The sequence below is a fragment of the Panthera tigris genome, chromosome E1, assembly GCF_018350195.1.
Source record: "Panthera tigris isolate Pti1 chromosome E1, P.tigris_Pti1_mat1.1, whole genome shotgun sequence".
Taxonomy (NCBI): Eukaryota; Metazoa; Chordata; class Mammalia; order Carnivora; family Felidae; genus Panthera; species Panthera tigris.
In genome coordinates, this window is record NC_056673.1 from 6,743,002 (window position 1) to 6,763,511 (window position 20,510).

At 47.0% G+C, this 20,510-nt stretch overlaps 1 protein-coding gene across 3 annotated transcripts in view; it reads left to right on the forward strand.

The window, feature by feature from the left end:
- The first annotated feature begins 8,046 nt into the window (after window positions 1-8,046).
- ARHGAP44 (Rho GTPase activating protein 44) overlaps window positions 8,047-20,510 on the forward strand; it is a 181,162-nt gene continuing 168,698 nt past the window's right edge. Inside the window, exon 1 of one of the 3 annotated variants that reach the window (XM_042965729.1) lies at window positions 8,047-8,359. In XM_042965729.1, the coding sequence (XP_042821663.1) occupies window positions 8,307-8,359 (53 nt within the window). In that variant the 5' untranslated portion in view covers window positions 8,047-8,306. The remainder of the gene's footprint in view (window positions 8,360-20,510) is intronic. The other 2 variants (XM_042965730.1, XM_042965728.1) reach the window with 2 other exon arrangements.

Genomic DNA, 20,510 nt, shown 5'->3' on the forward strand with positions numbered 1-20,510 from the left:
ATAGCACTGGTAGGAATTTATCCAAGGGATACAGGAGTGCTGATGCATAGGGGCACTTGTACCCCAATGTTTATAGCAGCACTCTCAACAATAGCCGAATTATGGAAAGAGCCTAAATGTCCATCAACTGATGAATGGATAAAGAAATTGTGGTTTATATACACAATGGAATACTACGTGGCAATGAGAATGAATGAAATCATGCCATTTGCAGCAACATGGATGGAACTGGAAGGTGTTATGCTGAGTGAAATCAGAGAAGGACAGATATTGTATGTTTTCACGCATATGTGGAACTTGAGGTAGAGAGGTCTGGTTAGTCCAGATTTGGTGGCTGAGATGGTGGGGGAGGTGGTCCAGAAGAGATGGTGTGGATCTTCATTTATTTCCACCCCCGCCCCCAAAGAATAGTAAATTCTGCCTGGCCAGTGCTCCCCTCACTCAAAAATCACCCATGCTGTTCTCTGCCAAAACTGTCCGTGGAAACTTTCTCTATTTCCATGAGTAACATAGAATTTCTCCATTACCTTTGATGAGTTATTTCAAAATGACACTGGACAAAGAAATCAGTCGAAATCTCCTGGCTTTAGGCAACATTGTGGTCCCGAATGTTGAATTCAAAATTTAGTATAAATAAAGGGAATTAACACGTGAAAGTTTTTGGTGAAAATACAGTTGAGTATTTCTATTGTTTGGGGCTAGGGGAGATTTCCTAAGCATTAAATCAAAGGCATAAAACATAAAGGAAGAGATTGATGGATTTGACCACATTAAAAATATAAAATTCCTGGAAGATAAAAGTCAGCATTAGAGATCTTAGGAGGGAAAGGCCAAACTGGAGAAAACCTTTGCCATAGACACAGCAGTATTAATATAATTAATATAACTGACAAGCTTTTTAAAATCAGTAAGAAAATATGGAACCCCATTGCAGAAAAATGGGCTGGGGACATGAAGAGGTCAGCAGCCAACTGAAGAAGAAAAACGAAACAGCCAAGAAACATGCGGGCAAACTGTTTCAATGTGATTTTTAAACATGCAAATCAAAACGGAACTAGAATGCTATTTCTCATCTACTCATCTGGCAAGATTATTAAAAATGGTAATAGTGTAGGTCAGGGTGTGGGGAAAATGGAAAATTTATGCACAAGAGGTGGGTCTGCAAAATGTTTTCATTTTTTTATCTAGAGGAATAATTTGGCAATACAATAAGAAGCTTAAAGACATAGTGCAGAAATTCTTTCATTTTGATCTTAAAGAAATAGGTATGTGTATAGTTTTAGGCACGAATGTGTTAATTGCAGAGCTATTTAGAATAACAGAAGAGAGGACAGGACATATGTCCTAACAAGCGTGATTCCATTTTTGAAATATATCTATAAATTTATAATGTTATCTTGGTTGGCAAGAATATGCATGGTGTTCACTTTTTAATTTATCTGAATTATTTATTCTTCCACAAATACCATTAAAATGTATGTGCCTTTATACATACACACATATACTGTTAGATCTTGTTCATTAACATTTTATTAGTGCATTAATTTTATTCATAATTTTTATATCCATTTTTATAAGTGAAATTGATGTGTTGTTTTTGTGTTTGTGCTATCTTCATCAGGTTTGGTAACAGGGTTAAGCCAATTTCATAAAATGAATTGGGTTGCCTTCATTCTATTTCTGTGTTCTGGAACACTTTAAATAGCAGAGGAATTAATCTGTTCCTCGAATCTTTTAAAGAGCTCCCCATAAAGCTATCTGGACCTGATTACTTTGGGGAGTGTTTCTCTGTGACAATGTTTCCAATTTTTTCAGGGTTCTTGGTCTACTCATTCTTGCCAACCCTCCCCCCCCACCTTTTTAAGTTTATTTTTATTTATTTTGAAAGAGAGAGAGAGCAAGTGGGGGAGGGGACAGGAAGAGAGAGAGGGAGACAAAATCCCAAGTAGGTTCCACACTATCAGCACAGAGTCTGACACTATGAATTTGAACTCACAAACCTTGAGATCATGACATGAGCTGAAATCAAGAGTTGGAGGCTTAACAGGCTGAGCCACCCAGGCGACCTTCATTCTTGCCACCCACTTTTGAACCATCTCAAGCAAGTTATGTTTCCCTAGTGAAAACAGAGCATATTGTAAAATAAGTAAACATAAAATTTCAGAGGTAGTCTCCCCTAATTTTTATGTATTTAGTTTTGCACGTGTGATTAAATCCTTTTTCTCACTCTCAAGGCCATCTGTTTTTCTTCTTTTCCCCTTTCTTTAGATCTATTCACTTCACCCATCTTTTAAAATAACCCGCCCTAAAGTGGATTCATCAATTACGTCTTTAATTTCAGCTGTGGTCTGCATGAAGCTTGCTCCACACCTGTTTGTTGTAGAGCCCAAGGTGAGAGGGACAATGGGCACCTGGGTGAAATTCTTCTTAGGCGGAAGAGGTGAAGAGGACGAGAGGGAAATGTATAAAGCTCCTCAATGCAAAGGCTGGCGGTATGGTGCATGTCCCTTTAACCCACATGCCATTGGCCAAAGCGGTCACACTGTCAAGTCCAAAGATACTAGGTAGAGACATACACCCCGCCCGTCATTAGGCTTTGGCAAAGGTATAGATCCAAGGGGAGCTGAAAAATTGGATGTGGTTCCTGCACAAAGATAGGAACATCTATCACCTTGTTTAAAAGAGTCTTTAGACTAGGTATGTTTCAGTGGTGTAAATTTTATACCTGCAGAGAGAAAGGTGATCCGAATCTGAAAAGGATAAACAATATCTTTCATTTATAGTGTAGCACTGAATGTTATTTTGAATGTTGGGTACACCCAGGTCAAAAGCAATGCATTGAGCAAATAGTTCGGTCAGTTCACTGGCTCCCCAAATTTATGGCTCAGAGATTCTATTCTATAACCACCCCCCCCCCCCCCCGCCATATAGTAGGTGATGAGAGTGGCTTGGAGAGACCAAGTAAAATGACTGGCCATACTTATGCTGAGCATGTCACATCTTGCTCGGTTTTCTCTGTTCTGCTGGATTCTGTATTTTGAATTCCATTCTACAGATTAGCGCTCTCCAAAAGATTTATTGTGGCGATGGAGATGTTCTATTTTACACGAATACGGTAGCCACTAGACGCTTGGGGTCTTTGGTTATTAGAAATATGGCCTGGGGCACCTGGGTGGTTCAGTCCATTGAGCATCAGACTTTGGCTCAGGTCATGCTCTCACAGTTCGTGAGTGCGAGCCCTGCATTGGGCTCTGTGCTGACAATGTGGAGCCTGCTTGGGATTCTCTCTCTCTCTCTCTCTCTCTCTCTCTCTCTCTCTGCCCCTCCCCAACTTGTGCTCTTTCTCTTTCTGTCACTCTCAAAATAAATAAATAAACTTAAAAAAAATGTGACTAGTGTAATTGAGGAACTGAATTTCTAATTTTATTTAACTTTATTTAAAATTATGTTTAGGGGCGCCTGGGTGGCTCAGTTGGTTAAGTGTCCGACTTCGGCTCAGGTCATGGTCTCACGGTTCGTGGGTTCAAGCCCCACGTCGGGCTCTGTGCTGACAGCTCCGAGCCTGGAGTCTGCTTCGGATTCTGTGTCTCCCTCTCTCTCTACCCCTCCCCCGCTCATGCTCTGTATCTCTCTCTCAAAAATAAATAAATGTTGAAAAAAATTAAATTATGTTTAAATAACCCTGTATCTCTGCTGATGCCCATGTTGGGCAGGGCAGACTCCAGCAAATGTTTGGATTCAGATTGTAGATGCTAAAACCCCTCTAATTCAGAGCCTCCTAAGTGGCATGTCAGATTTCAAAGAAAACGTATCTCAGTTAAATAGTACTACAACATTGTTGAAGCAAGTGAGAAGCCCGTATGTGGTTGGGCAAAGCAAGTCATGTGACCGAACTTAAAGTCAATATGCAGCAGGAAGTGGAATCCTTCCATAGACCAAAGTTGAGCAAAGAAGTAACAGAATCTCATTTCTTCTTTCTCCTCCTCCTCCTCTACTTTTCTTCTTCCTCCCCCCCTTCCCCCCTCCTCCTGCAAATGAACTTAATTTTAAGTCTATTCTTAGTTTAGATTTTTTAGTCTAGTTTTTGAATTTAATGTCAGATCATTCAGGGCGTCTGTCCTTCACATCTTGGCCATCGCAGCCTTCTTGTCATCTTCGATCCCAACGGCAGAAACACCCAGCACCTTCGGGTACTTTTGTATACCCTCGCAGCACACATTCAACAAATCGTTGCACGTGGCTTGGTGCAGAGAACTCTGCTGCCACCACAGGACTGTGGTTTGGGTACCCAGGCACTCTATGTAGACATCTTTACTGCTCCTGTGCCTTAAAAGGCACAGGGTCTCCGTGAACTTAGCCACTGCTAGCCATCACCTAAGAAGTGGTGCATAGAAGGTGCACTCCCCCTCTGTGGTATAGCTGCCTCCAACCTGCCAGCACCCATCTGAAATTTTTTGTGACCACAGGAAGGAGCCAGGAGCAAGTAATCTTCCTTAGAGACACCATGTGTAGCAGTCAGCTTAGGCTTGATTGTGCTGCAGTAACAAATGATCCCCAGACCCTGTAACTTACAAAACAGGTATTATTTTTCACTCCAGCCAGCTGGCTAGGACTCTGATCCACAGCAGCCCTTAACTGGGTCATAGCTGGTCTTCCAGCAGAGTGAAAAAAGGAGGAGGCGGGGATTACAAAATGACTCTTACAAATCTGCTCAGAAGTGGCGTAAATCACTCCATGCATATTTTATGTCCAAAGAGAATTTCATGATCGATATTTTGTTAATGTTTATTTATTTTTGAGAGAGGGAGAGAGAGAGTGTGCAAGCGGGGGTGGGGCAGAGAGAGAGGGAGACACAGAATCCCAAGCAGGCTCCAGGCTCCAAGCTGTCAGCACAGAGCCCGACACAGGGCTCGAACTCATGAACCATGAGATCATGACCTGAGCTGAAGTCCGACACTTAACTGACTGAGCCACTCAGGTGCCCCCCGCCTTTAAAAAAATGTTTATTTACTTTCAATCTTGACCTCACTGGGAAGGTCAAATATAATCCCCCTTCATAGGTACAGGCAATGAAAATTTGAACAACAATCAAATTTGTCCGAGCATCATCTACTTTTCCTCTCCCTCTGTCCCCTTCTACAGCCCTATTGTCATCTTCAACACCTCAGAGCCAGTGTGTACTTTATCTAGAAGAAGCAGGATAGTGTGTTCTTCAAACTTTACCATATTTGGTACAGACCACTAAAGTTCCAACGCCTGTATTCTTCAAACTCAAAACGCTTTTCTTTAGAAAGTCTATTCTCACGTGTGTTTCTGAAGCGTGCTTTGAAAGATCAGATGAGGAGACCTGATACCCCCCTTTCTCTTTTTTATTCCGCACTGCCGTCCCTTCCCTGGGTAGGAAACAGAAAAACACGAGCTGCTTCCCAAATGGAGGAAAACCACATGGGAGAACAGGAAATATGTGAAGAAGCCATCAGTTAATAAAATGCACACTAGCAGGGTAGGCTGTGTCTGTGGAGAAGTAGAAAGTTCCCTTTTCGAATGGAAGTATCTCCAGATTGAAGACCGAGACTGGCGTGATATTGGAATTGTCTACCGGAGTTCCCTGATACTAGGGATGTCCAATAGAACTTTCTGAGATGATAGGAATGTTCTATATCTGCACTGTCCAGTATAGCCCATGTGGTTATTAGGCACTCACAATGTGGCTAGGAGGACTGAAGAGCTCAATTTTTTTTTTAATGTTTATTTATTTTTGAGACAGAGAGAGACAGAGCATGAACGGGGGAGGGTCAGAGAGAGAGGGAGACACAGAATCTGAAACAGGCTCCAGGCTCTGAGCCATCAGCACAGAGCCCGACGCGGGGCTCGAACCCACGGACTGCGAGATCATGACCTGAGCCGAAGTCGGACACTTAGCCGACTGAGCCACCCAGGCGCCTCTGAGGAGCTCAATTTTTAATGTTTATTTAGTTTTGAGAGAGAGACAGAGAGAGACAGAGAGAGCAAGTGGGGGAGGGCCAGAGAGAGGGGGAGGACAGAGGATCCCAAGTAGGCTCCGTGCTGATAGCACAGAGCCCCACGCGGGGCTGGAACTCGTGAACCGTGAGATCATGACCTGGGCCTAAGTCAGACGCTTAACCGACTGAGCCACCCAGGTGCCCCTGAGGAGCTAAATTTTTAATTTCATTTAATTTTAATTAACTTAAATTTCAATACCCAAATGCAGTCGATGGCGACTGCATTTATTGGACATTGCAGTTCTAGATGGTAGCAGAGACAGCGTTGCTAAAAGTCATACAGTGGGGGCAGCTGGGTGGCTCAGTCGGCTAAGCACTGGACACTTGGTTTGGGCTCAGGTCACGATCTCACATCTTCATGGGTTCGAGCCCCGCAGCGGGCTCTGGGATGGCAGTGTGGAGGCTGCTTGGGATTCTCTCTGCCCCTCCCCCACGTGCACTGTCTCTGTCTCTCTCAAAACAAAATAAAACACTTTAAAAAAAAAAGTCATACAGTGACCTTAATGCCTCTCTGTTATGTATACATATAAAAACCAGGCTACCCCCCTGGCTTTTAAAAATATCACAAAGTGGAAATAATTGCAGTTTCTATAAAAACTTTATTGACTTTATAAGCAGAGCACAGTTGGTTAAGAGCAAATCATGCCTTCCCTTATTAATTGGCTGGAGTTGCCTGACCTAATAAGCGGAGGCTAAATTCACAATTAATTAAAGATTTCATGTTCATTCAGCCAAGACTTGCCTCAAACCATCTCTTGTTCAGCTGCCCAGCAAGACACTTAGAACCATATTTAGGCCATCTTGCGTCTATAATCAACATATGCAAAATATACCATCTCAAAGAAGTTCTCTCATTGATCAGATTCGTCATTCTATTTCGGAAGAGCATTCTGCTCTATTGTGCAAAGTATAATCATAGTTGTAGGCAACGAATGTATGACGTAGAAATTTATATGTTATTTAATTATTGGTAATTTAGCAGATAGTTATCTTTGCTTATCTGCTGGGCAATATTAAAGGTCTATTAGAGAGGAGAACACGGCGGCTTAGAGAGGTTATGTAATTTTTTCCAAAGGTTATATAATTGGGTTTTGGAATTCTAACATACGAACTCGTGTCTGATCCAAAGCCCCTACCAGCCAACAATACTATTCTTACTTGACAGGTGGTGAGAAAAACCTATTTGGAATCACCTATCTGTTCTGAAGCACGGAGCCCGCAGAAAGTCACAATCCCTTTTCAAAGAGTCAACTGATCCTAATGCAGAGCTGTTGTGGAGCACCCTCCGGGCCTGCCACAGCTGTTGCCCCTTGGTCCCCTGGAGGTGGAAGGGAAATGGGAACAGCTATGAGACTGGGATGTAAGCCACGCAAGGAAGCCGTCCCAGTCAAGCCGCTTGCGTAGACACGATGCTACGATGATCCTACCCTTCCTCTATCTGGGCTTCTGGTTACTTACTGGGTATGGTGAAAATCAAGGATGAAACTTCTGTGACGCCTGCCCTGCAGGGCCAAGCCCCGGGCCCCAAGCTTAATTGTGCACCTCAACAACTACCAGGTGGCCTGACGCAATATTATGAGCCACGTACCCGCCGGCCTAAATCTTCTTCCCGTGAATTCGAAACAGCAAAGCCTCACATTCACTTAGAATACAATGAAAGGCAGATGCTCGCTTTCCTTATCTGCCGTTGGAGTCCTGGTTCCACTTTTGCTATTTTTAAAGCCGCGAAACCTTTCCCTTCCTGGAGTGCCACCGCGCAACCCCATCCCCCCCGCCCCCCTCTCCCGGACCCCGCCCGGCGACGTGACCGGCCTCCACCTCCGCGCGCCTCCGTCCTTGCAAAACTTTGCACGCGGCAAGGTGGGCAGCGGGGGCAGGACTACAAGTCCCAGAATGCACGGCGCCCGCCGCACAGGCGCAGCGGGGACCACCCGGCCAGCCGGCCGGGAGCCTGCGGAGCCTCCCGGGTCCCCGCGCCGGAGAGGGGCTGGGGGGCAGGCGGCCGGGCGGACCTGGCGGGCGCCGAGGGCGGCCGCGGGCGTCAGCATGCAGGCGCGGCGGCGCGCGTGAGGAGGATGCGGCAGCGGGCGCCGCGGCGGGCGGAGGAGTAGGCGGCGGTGCCCTGGGGAGGCAGCCGCGCGCGGGCCAGACGGCTCCCGGAGGCTCCGCAGTGCCGCCGCCGTCGCCCGGGAGGCTCCGCGCGGGAGCCATGTAACCTGCGGCGGGCTCCGGGCTGCTCCGTCCTCGCCCCAGCTCCCCGGCCAGCGCGGCAGCGGGGCCACGATGAAGAAGCAGTTCAATCGCATGCGCCAGCTGGCCAACCAGACGGTGGGCAGGTAGGTTCCCCCGGTGCGCGCCCGCGAGGCTGCAGCCGCCGGGGCGCGCAGGTGATGGAGCCCGCCCGGCCTCGCGACCTCGCTCCCTCCGCTCCCCGCCGCGCCTTCCCCCTGCTCCGGCCCCTGCGGGACCGCGCGCGGGCGCGACCCCTCCTCTCGGAACTTCCCCGCCCCCGGAGCCCTTCGGGGGCTCTGCCCGCTGCGCCCCGGCTCCGGTTGCCAAGCGCGAGGTGTGACGCATCCTTTACCTGCGTCCCCAGCTGCCCCTTCACCCCGTCCTCCCTGCCTTTCCCCGGGACTCCCTCCTTCGCCCCTGGCCGCCTGGCTTCCTGGAAACAGGTGTTTGCTCTGATTGTGCTGGAGGCAGCCGACCCGCAGTGGCTTCTCCGAAGATTCCCTCCCCTGCGCCGAGTTCAGGCTTCTCGGGGGTCCAGGGCAAGTGTGGGGCCTGGTCTTCGGCTTGGCAGAGCTTGAGCCCGCCCCTCCTGCCGCGTTTGTTTTCTGGGACTATGACTGTACGAGATTCTGGATCTCTTTATCGGCCGGGTTTCTTAAGGCGATAGGTGTTGGAGACGGGGGGCTCCGGAGGGGTGAGGGGAGAGGGGGGCAGGGAAGGTGCTGCTGGAATGGCGCTGCTGTGGGCTGGGTCCTAAGACCGATTTCAGTGGAGGGAGGGAGGCTGCAGAAAGGGAGGTCCAACTCCTCTGGAAGATGAGATAAGCAGAGGATCACAGCCAGGTAGGGGAGGGGAACCGAGAGGCCCTACGGTCGGGGAGAGCCAGGCCGGAGAAAGCTGCAGGACCCAGCCTGCTGTCATCGCGGTGAAATGGGCTGCATCTGGGCTAGTGTCTCCAGGAGCCGCTCTGCAGGGTGCCAACATCTATTAACCGTTACATAAGGATTCTGGTGGGTCTCTTCCAAAGCTAGACGTGCTGTGAACAGGGGGTTGTGAGGCTGAGGGGGGCTTTCGTGGACCTCGTCCTGGCCCGCCGTGGCACAGGAATTCAGGTGTGCAGCCGTAAAGCCAAGTGGAAAGCAGAGAACCCAGCCTTGGGTGCAGTTCAAGTGCAGACACATCGAGGGCTCTCCACCAGGTTTACCGGGAAACCAAATACCTTTCTTGGGTGGGAAGTGGAGACTGAACTGGCATCTGGTAGGGTGGGGGTGGGGGTATCCCTGGGCAAGAGGGGACCCTAAGCTCCCAGGTGAGCATACTGCCCCAGTTACGGTGGGCATCTGAGGGCAGGGGATGCGGTGGCTCCTTATGCTTTCAGGGACTCCAGATGGTTTCCAAGTAACAATGTCTAAAATTGCCTTGGATTCATTTCCCTTTCCCAAACACATGTGCTTTAACATGAGGGGGAATTTATGAATAGCAGAGTCAGATTAGCCCAGATTTCTGGCATGGTATCGCCCCAGATATAGCCTCACGTGGGCTGCCTTTTGATGTGTTGGACACCGAGACCGTGTTTTCCCGTATAGGTCGTTGCGCAAATGGTAGTCCAGCTGACCTGTCTTTGATATCTTGATTTCTGCCTCTGACGGCTGGCATCGGGCATCCCGACAGACCACCTAAGCGATCAGGAGGCTCCTGGCCGCAGACTTGGATGGCTCGACTCGCGTGGTGTTGGGGTTTCAGCTCAGGGCTCGAATGGGAATGTAAGCAAGGTGTTCAGGCTTCCTCCCTGGCGCCCTGGAAACCAACCATCTCCTCTGCCTCTTTGCAGGACTTGTCTCAGAGTGGTAAGATTTGTGAACCTTAGGCATAAAACCTTTTTTTTTTACCCTCATCCACAGAGGGAATGACAAAGGAACACGGGGAGTTGGGTTTCAGAACCGGTGAGTGACCTTACTTATTTAAGAAAGCGCATTCTCGGAAGTCCAAGCAGCTGGTCACCAAGAGGTACTTTCCACCCGTCTGTTGGGACTTGGGTGGGTCCCAGCGTGTGAATGAATGCTGTCTGTCTGTCAGATGGCGCCCGCTATGTTACGCACCAGGGAAAGTGAAGGCCGGTCCACCACTGTGTCTCACCGATAGGTATCCCTTTTGGTGACATTCATTTTTATTTATTTTTAAGTTCATTTTGAGAGAGCGAGCAGAGTGAGGAAGGAGGAGTGGGAGAGGGGGAGAGAGAATACCAGGCGGGCTCTGCGCCGAAAGGCTCTCCCTCGGATGTTGAGATCATGACCTGAGCGGAGCTCAAGAGTGGGATGCTTAACCGACTGAGCCACCCAGGCGCCCCCCTTTTGGTGACATTTAGAGTGAACTTTTTAAAGCCAGAGTCAGTTCGTGACGCTTGACTGTTTAAGAGTTTCCGGTGGCATCTCATTGCATTAGCATCGCAGATCTTTCCAGGGGCCTATCGGCCCTTACCGACTTGATTCCTCTCTGTCTTCCCATGCTTGTTCTGTTGAACCCGATCTTCGTTCACTGTATTGACAAGATGAAAACCGTGTACCGTAGGGTCCACCCCGATAAAGAGGCAGCATTTACTTTGTCTTATTGAGAAAGCAGTGAGGTGCGGGATCCTAACACCGCTCAATTTCTGGAGTCTGTAGAAGCCACAGGATTGAATGTTTGGAATTGGTGGATCGATTTACGCAGGTGCTCTGGTGAGACGCTGGCTTCTCGTCCTTGCGTGTCCGGGAAGACAAGGCTTTCCTGTGTTTGAGGGAAGACCAGCAACAAGTTTGAGGGTTATTCCTCCTCCCAGCTCTTTACCCCCTCGCCTTCCGTAAAATTACGGGTTCTGGAGATCTTCTGAACACAGAAGAGTTAGGGACTGGATGAGTCTCCTTCGCGACTTAGGAGTCGCCGTACTTAAACGTCCTCTGTGGAGTTACTAGTATTTTCTCTCGAAGTGCTCGCGCCTGAGTGCAGAGGGCATCAGCAACTGTGAAGAATTTATAAAATCCACCAATTGCATTTAACCGGGAAGAGAGTCGTCTCTTCCCGCAGCTGCTTGTTTCGTTTCTGCATGGGTTCTTTCTGCTTTGAATTTTCTCCTTTCAGTGCCTTCCTTTCCCTCCTCCGTCCTTTGGGAAGCCTTCCCTGGCCCCGCAAGCCTGGACCCCCGTGTGCCTGACACTGCGCTCAGCACTAGGACATGCCAAGTGAAGTGTAACTCCAAGCATCTTTGGGCAGATGCTGCGGCCATTACTGGGTTACCTGCACTACGGCACGCGCTCCTACATTCTCTCATTTCTTTCTTCCCTCCGTAAATATGTATTGAGTGTCTGCTAAGTGCCGGGCCCTGCTGTGGTTCAGGAAACCTTAGAGTGTGGAGTAAACAAAATCTCTGTCCTCTTGGAATCTGTATTTTTTTAAAAATGTTTATTTTCGAGAGAGAGAGAGAGAGAGCGCGCACAAGCAGGGAGGGGCAGAGAGAGAGAATCGGAAGCAGGCTCCAGGCTCCGAGCCGTCAGCACAGAGCCCAACGTGGGGCTCAAACTCAAGAACTGTCAGATCACGAGCTGAGCCCAAGTCGGTCACTTAACCGACTGAGCCACCCAGGCGCCCCTTGGAATCTGTATTCTAAAGGCATGCTGTGGTGACATCGTATCGCAGTTTTTATCTTCGCTCGTTTATTTTTCCCTCTAGACTTCAAGTTCGTTGTGGGCAGGGACCCTAATGCCTAGCAGGTAGTAGGTTCTCCAAAATTCTTTGAGAACCGGATCAATAAGCGAGCAAAAGGTCCAGGTGCCGTGGCTGGGGAAGTCACGCAAAGTGGTTCCAAGGCCCGAGTGACTCCTGACACGGTGCCTCTTTCATGTTGTGATGGAGTGGGTGCCTTGAAGACTGGGTACAGCATCGCTGCTGGGCTTTGGAAAGACAGAACGAGGTTTAAGGGGGGAATTCGTTCTTGCCTGATTTATACGCCAGTTTGTACCTTCGAGAGCATCTGTTGGCTGCTGGGGTGAGAGGCACCCTGAACGGCATCGAGCGTTTTTCTTGGAAGTGGTGCTGGTTTGTGTCAGGAGGAACAAAGCCGTGAGCGGGCATTTAGAGACGCACCCGCAGCGAGAGACCATGGGAGTAAAACCGGCACCTTGATCTGGGGAGGAGGAAATTTCCCCCCACCTCTTCCGCCTCCGGTCTGCACCGTGAGGGTCCCAGTGGCGCCCAGCTCAGAACTGTGAGAAGGGCGAAGGGAGGCTGGCTCACATCCAGCGCTGAGCAAATGGTTGATGAGGTTCATTGTCCTGAGAAGCATGAAGGGCTTCTTAGATTTTGACAGCCATTGTCCAGTGGTGGCAACGAATGGACAGGAGCCGTGCTCCTGTGCGTGGTGCGTTGACGGGTGACGTTCGCGGTGACTGGGAGTAGGCGAGGGGCTATGAAGTGTTGGGAGGGAGGCTTGGAAGTTCAGGGCTGTCGGGTTGGATTATTCGGTTTGGGAGGCTACGAGCTGGGAGGGGAAGACAGAGCTTTGTCTACAGAGCCCCACTTTTCCGTTTCTAGACTGCTCGGCACGCAGCCCCGAGTGGACTTGGTTTCTGGTGCACGGCTTGGCTGAGTCCCTTTGCCGCTGTGCAGCTCTCAGAATATGACTGCAGCAGCCACTGGTACCCAGATAGATGCTGAGGATGCAGAGAGAGCCTCTAGGTCAAAAACAGCCAAGCCAGTGAGGATCTTTTCCTTGAAGGTTTCTCTCTGAGACACGGCCTTGCCCATCAGCAGGCCTCCTGAGAGCCGTGACCCAATCAATAGGACATCAGGGAGAAAGTCAGAAGCCATTCTAAATTAGTCATCAGACCGCTCCATTCCCCACCTATGATTTCCTGTGAGTTGGACCCGGTAGATGGACGCAGGCCCTGCCGCGTCTTCCTGCTAACCCAGCAGGGTCGGGCAGACCCAAACCTGTCCGCGCAAGGAGCACCGTGCGCATTTATTCGGTCTCAGGGCGAAGTTGTCCGTCGGAGTTCCGTGGAAGCCCATGCCTTGCCACCTGCTCTGGTGTGCATACGCGAGATAACAGAACGTACTCCCCACTTGCAGAGCACGCTAGCAAATCTGGAAGGAATATTCTCTGCCCGTGTCTTCTGAGCTCCTTACTGTGCAGATCTGCTGCCTCTCAGCCTTCTGCCGGGCTGTTCTCGGCAGTCTGTGTGAGGCTGCCTGGGTTTCCTGGAGGATGCTGTTATCCCAGACCTGCAAGTCATTGTGAGGGACTGTTCACCGGCAATTAATGACTTTCCTTCCCGCTTTACCTCCGCCGAAGAAATATATCAATACTCATTAGTGGTTTTCATGATGGGTGATAGGGACCACTTTTTTTTTTCCCCTCTAGAAAAAGTGGGTCAGTAGCCCTGTGAATAAAGCAGTAATTTATGGTTGTTCTTTTTGGAGGGGATTAGTAGGCAATCCCTCTCATTGATAACCCAGAACAGTTCATTTCAAAGGCTGTATTGATAACGACAGCCAGTAATGAAATCGTGCTTGCGCTCAGTGTCGGGTGTAGGCAGGAGAGAAAGGGGCTCTCCTGTGGGGCGCTGGGCGTCGGAGTAAGCTGGTACCCGGAACCCCACTGGCTCTGGGAAGCGTGTGGCCATCTAGCAATTTAAAACTATCCTTTCTGTCCGGGAAGCAGATGTTTTTGCTTTCGGTTTCCAACTTTAGAGTTTATTTTTAGAGTAAATGTTTATTTTCCCACAGAATTCAATTTACTTTTTTTAACTTTCTTTTTGGTTATATAAATGCTATTTGTTTATGGTAGGAAAGTTATAAACTTATAGACGGGCAAAACGTAAAACAAAACAGTGGTCAGTAATCTCACTACCTGGGGACATTTAATATTTTCAGTATAATTTTCTAAGTGTTTAACAGGCAAATATATGTTCTTAAAAAAGAGAGAGAGATCATATGGTGTATACTGTTTTGCAACCTGCTTCTCCCCGCCCCCCGTGTATTACATCTTGAATATCATCTTGTGTCGACAAACTACAGTATAATTTTTCAAGGGTATGTAATATTCCATTATGGTCAACCAATTTCCTTTTGCTCATCACATAGCAAATACTTTTCACTGGTTCACTTTCCTAGGATGAAGTCTTAGAAGGGAAATTTCTGGGTGAAAGAGTATGTGAGTTTTAAAGACCACATGAGTATATATTTTGTATATAAAAACATACACGCATATTATATGTACATTCTCGGTAGAATTGCCAATTTCTTCTCCCTAGCCCTATCAGCAAGTAATATCACAACTTTGTTGATGTGTGAGTGAAAAACCTCTCTTTGCTTCTCTTTTAACTTAAGTGAGATAGAACATCTGTTTAAGTTGACTCGATATTTCTTACCTTTTCTGAATTGCCTGCATAGGTCTTTGCCCCATTTTTCTTAGGTCACATCATAACTGGTTTTTTTTTAAATTTTTTAGGTAATTTTTAACATATTAAGCATGTATGTGCTTTGTCATATGCCACACGTATACCCTATAGTTTTTTTGGCCTTTTGTATTTTGTTTGATGTCTTTTGTAGTATTTTGTGATCTTAAGTCTATCAATTTATGGTTTGTGCTTAAATATTATGCTTAGGGATGTTTTTCCCAGCCTGAGATGACAAATATTTCTACATTTTCATTACCATTTACATAATTTAATTTTACCATCAGATTTTATTATTTAAAAATTTTTTTTCAATGTTTATTTATTTTTGAGAGAGAGACAGAGTGCAAGCAGGGGAGGGGCAGAGAAAGAGGGAGACACCGAATCTGAAGCAGTCTCCGGGCTCTGAGCTGTCAGCACAGAGCCTGACGCAGGGCTTGAACTCACAGACTGCAAGATCATGACCTGAGCCGAAGTCGGACGCTTAACCTACTGAGTCACCCAGGGGCCCCTACCATCAGATTTTAAATTCATCAGTCATTAATTTTGGTGCATGACATGACTTAGGTGTCACATTTAGTTTTTTTTTTTTTTTTAAGTAAGTAGTTACCCTACTATCAAAATGAATAATGTAATTCAATCCCACTGTATTGAAATGCCATCATGTACTAAAAAATTTCATCTACTTGGATCTATTTCTAGGCTTTCTAATTTGTTCTCTTTACCTGTCAGTTGGCAGGAATGAAAGATAGGCTCACCTGCCCAGGGGAGCAGCTGTGGGTTGCTGTCCCATGCTTCGGGTGGGAGGAGCTATGGAGTTGGTCTGGTTCCCAAATCTCAGCTTCATCCAGGGCAACTCCTTGGCTTGGCATTTAGAAATCAACAGCTCTGGGGCACCTGGGTGGCTCAGTCGCTTAAGCATCCGACTTTGGTCAGGTCACGATCCCATGGTTCCGTGAGTTCAAGCCCCGTGTCAGGTCTGTGCTGACAGCTCGGAGCCTGGAGCTGGCTTCAGATTCGTGTCTCCCTCTCTCTCTGCCCCTCCCCCGCTTATGCTGTCTCTGTCTCTCAAAAATATATAAACATTAAAAAAAAAAGAAAAACACCTCAACAGCCTTGCCTGTCTTGTGGTGCCTTCACCTCAGCTAATCTACCAATTACTCCCTTATAAAATAGAATTGCTTGGGGCACCTGGGTGGCTCAGTCGGTGAAGCATCCGACTTCAGCTCGGGTCACGATCTCGCGGTCCGTGAGTTCGAGCCCCGCGTCGGGCTCTGGGCTGATGGCTCGGAGCCTGGAGCCTGCTTCCGATTCTGTGTCTCCCTCTCTCTCTGCCCCTCCCCCGTTCATGCTCTGTCTCTCTCTGTCCCAAAAATAAATAAACGTTAAAAAAAATTAAAAAATAAAATAAAATAGAATTGCTTATATTTCCCTGACTTCGCTTGTCTGTTTATTTTTTTTTCTCAGCGTTTTTTATTAAGATGGGGGAGACTGACAGTTTTACACCAGTGAGTATGATGAGAATTCTTCCTATCTGGCAGTAGGATACGCCTGTTCAAGTCTCTTTATGATCCTATGAAATAGTTTTGTCCGTTTAAGTCCTGCAGAATTTTGCTTTTGTTTTTAGGTAATTTGTCATTGTCATTACTCTTGACTCAATGCTGGGAATCTTTTGTTAAGGTCTATTTTTTTCCTCTTTTTTGGTGGAGTGTAAAAAAGTTACTGATTTTTTTTTTGTAATTATCGTAACCACCACCGTCGTAAACATATCTCATTATTTTTAAATACTTTTAAGTTTATGTATCTTGAGAGAAGGTGTGAGCAAGTGGGGGGGGGAGGGAGAGAGAGAGAGAGAGAGAGAGAGAGCGCGAGCGAGCTGACAGCACGGAACCTGATGTGGGGCTTGGTCTCACGAACCATGAGATCATGACATGAGCCCAAATCAAGAGTCAGATGCTTAACCAACTGAGCCACCCAGGTGCCCCACTTTTTAAATTTTATTTATTTATTTAATGTTTATTTACTTTTAAGAGAGAGAGTGCGCGCGCGCGCACACACACACACACACACACACACACACACACACGTGAGTGGGGGAGGGTCAGAGAGAGAGGGAGACACAGAATCCAAGCAGGCTCCAGCCTCCGATTTCTCAGCACAGAGCCTGACATGGGGCTCAAACCCACATGCCGTGAGATCATGACCTGAGCCCAAGTCAGACACTGAACCGACTGAGCCACCCAGGCGCCCCCAGGCACCCCGCTTTTAAACACTTTTTACAAAGATTGAGGCTATTGAACTTTCTAGGTAGACATGCATATTTTCTGCAAATAATAATTTTGCCTCTTCTTCTCCAGTATTCATACTTATTTTATTATTTTGTGTAACTGCATTGTCTAGGACTTCTAGAACAGTGTTAAAATACTGGAGCAGTAAGTGGGCTTCCACATCTCCTTACTGTCTTCCTTGGAAATGCATGACAGCTGGTTCAAGAGATCTTGTTTTTCAATCACATTACCTATTACATGATTTTATGATGTTACTTTGGGTTTTTCTTTGGTGCCAAAGTTAAATTTGATTAACTATATTCTCAGGGTCTTTAAAGATCATCATATCTTTTCCCTTTTAACTAATGTATTCACTTGATAATTTATGCAATAAATATTTATTGAGCACTTACTATGTCCCAGACATTGTTTTCATTCTTTTCACTGGGAATACACCAGTGACAGGGTACCTACCCGTGAGGACCTTGTGTTTTATGAATTTGACCCCCTACTGTTTTCTAATATTGACCTTTCTGTGCCTTCCTGCAGTCACTCTTATTTGACTTTAATTTGTTAGTTTTTACAAATACTACATTTAATTTACTGGAGGATTTAATTTATTTAATTTGTTGTTTTAGGATTTTGGCATTCACGATTCATAAATGAGAGCATTGAGTTTTTTTTCTTTGGCTAACCCTGCCAAATTTTGATAACATTGTACAATGAAATTGCCCACTGCATTCTTTTTCCGTGCAGTGGTGAGGTTAAGGAATTACATGTTCTTTGAAGGTTGGAAACAACTTTTCTAGGACATTTTTTGGAGATAGTTCTTTGACAGTTTTCCCAATTTCTTCGTTGGACTATTGATGTTTTCTGTCTTTTCCCGGGTCATTTTTAGTAACATAGTTTATAGGAAGGCATTCATTTCATTGTGATTTTAAAATTTAATAGGATCTTTTCTGAGTATAGAATTGTGTCTCCTTTATCATCCTAATTTGCATTTGTTTCTTTTTTTTTCACCTAACTAGCTTTGCCAGAGGGTTTGCTTTCCTCCACATCCTGTAGAATCACCTCTTAGGTTTAATCTATTCTTTTCTTAAAAAAATTTCTTTCTCGGGGCGCCTGGGTGGCTCAGTCGGTTAAGTGTCCAACCTAGGCTCATGTCCTGATCTCACGGTTTGTGAGTTCAAGCCCTGTGTCGGGCTCTGTGCTGACAGCTCAGAGCCTGGAGCCTGCTTTGGATTCTGTGTCTCCTCTCTCTCTGCCCCTGCCCCACTTGTGCTTTGTCTCTCTCTGTCTCTCAAAAATAAATAAATGTACCAAAAAGTGTTTTTGGGGGTGCCTGGGTGGCTCAGTCGCTTAAGCGTCCGACCTCGGCTCAGGTCACGATCTCACCGTCCGTGAGTTCGAGCCCCACGTCAGGCTCTGTGCTGACAGCTCGGGCCTTGGAGCCTGCTTCGGATTCTGTGCCTCCCTCTCTCTCTGCCCCTCCCCTGCTCATGCTCTGTCTCTCTCTGTCTCAAAAATAAAAACATTAAAAAATTAAAAAAAATTTTTTTTAAATAAAAAAATGTCTTTCTCTTTAGCTCTTGATTGGCGTTTTCTTTTTTCTGCTTGTAATAAATTTTGCTTTTTTAAGTATTTTTTTCCTTCTTGATTTCCTTGGGCTGATTGTGTTCTTTGACTAGTCTCTAGTTCTCCGTGTTGTGTTCCAGTAGGTCAGGCTCTGCTATGGTCACATGTGACTTCTGGCACCTCAGTGGCTAAATATAGCCAAAGGTTATTTTAAGCTCACGTGAAACGTGAAGGGGGTCTGGGGACTTCCAAGGACAGCTTTCCATCATGTGTGATTCAGGGATGCGGTCTGATTCCTTCCCCCTTCCCCCCACCCCCCTCCCCCCTCCCCGCTACCCTGCCTCCTTCATCTCAACATGTGGCTTTCAGTCACTGCTGAAGGTGAAGAGAGAGCGCAGAAATGCCATCCTTGCTCTGAAATGCCTGGGCCTGGCATTTACAAATGGCACCTATGCTCATATTTCATTGGGCAGAGCTGGTCACAAAGTCCCCCCGGGGGTATGACAGGAGATGGGACGTCTACCGCTGCTGCATAACCAGAAGTATAATCTCTCTTCTCTCCCACTGCCCATCTTTGAAGCCCTGCGTGTTCCCCTGCTCCACACGGTCCCCTCTGCCTGCCCTGCCCCCCTCCACAATTTTCCCCTCATGAGAAGGTCATTCTTTCTCTCCACCATGAGGGGGTGGCTGTAGATTGTCAGAGTCCTTTATAGGAAACAGATCCATCAGAGGGGGGCATCTTTAGGGTAACAAAGTTTTCCCTTACTGATGCCCAGTAATGATGTTTCCCTTACTATTTCTCATGCCAAGATTTGTTGTGTGTGTGTGTGTGTGTGTATTTTTTAAGTCCTTCCTACAATGGGGAAAAGATTAACGAGGAGAACGGAAATTCCCTCTCATCTTGCCACACTGGAATGTCACCGACTTTATGGGATTGTTGCCAGGGTTAAATAAGATAACAAATATAATACCCTTAGCATAACCCCTGAGGAATAAAAAGCGCTCAGTAAATTGTGGGTATTACCACTAACCCTTGCTGTGCTGCAAGTCTTTTTGATGGGAAGCCCTTGTTTTGATCTGATTTATAGGCCTGAGTGCCTGAAAATTACAGCCTGAACTTCATAACCACTTGTCTTACGGTCCCAAATCAAACCCAGTTTTTCTGTTTAGTCACACAGGTGAAATGATCTTGAAACACCAGTAATACTCATGGCCTCATTCATGTAAAACCATCAGGACTTATAGTTACCATATGACTTAGAGTGTTCTAGGTTATGCTGCTGTGACAGAAGCCCTCCAAGTCTCAGTGGCTGGTAGGCACTGGGCGTAGTCCTCCCAAGCACCCAGGCCGCCATAGCTCTGTTCCACACCTGCCTGTCTGATGGCGGAGGCAGGAAATGACGTGGCTCCTCGTGTTTTCTTCTGGAAGTGACATGTGTCACTTCTACTCACTTCATTGGCCGAAGTAAATCACCTGGCCGCACCTCACTTGAAGTGGGGCAGGCAAAGGCTAATCCTTCATGGACCCAGAAAGGGCAGAACCACAAAAGCCACAGCCATGTCACCTGTAGCCAAGAGCCAGCTATGTACTTGATAGGCATTATTTTTATGGACTCATTGCGACGTCTGTATGAAGAGGGTGTTCTTTGTAGCCCTGTTTTACAGGTGGGGAACGGAGGCTAGAAGTGGCCGACCAAACAAAGGGCAGAGCCAGACTGGAGCTGGGTTCCTAAGTAGGTCAAGCACAGGCAAATGCTTCCTCTGGTCGGCTCTCCCCATCGGTGGATACTTCAGATGAGGTGGGTTTGCAAGTGCTCATTAACTGCTCTTGAGTGGAATGAAACTAAAAAATGTCACATTCATTTAAGGTAATGGGTATCGTGCAGGCAGCCTTAACCACAAAGAGCATACAGCGAAATGTCTGCCAATAGAAAATTCTTCTCTGTGCGTCCTCACTGCAGTTTCAGAGAAAGGGTGAGAGA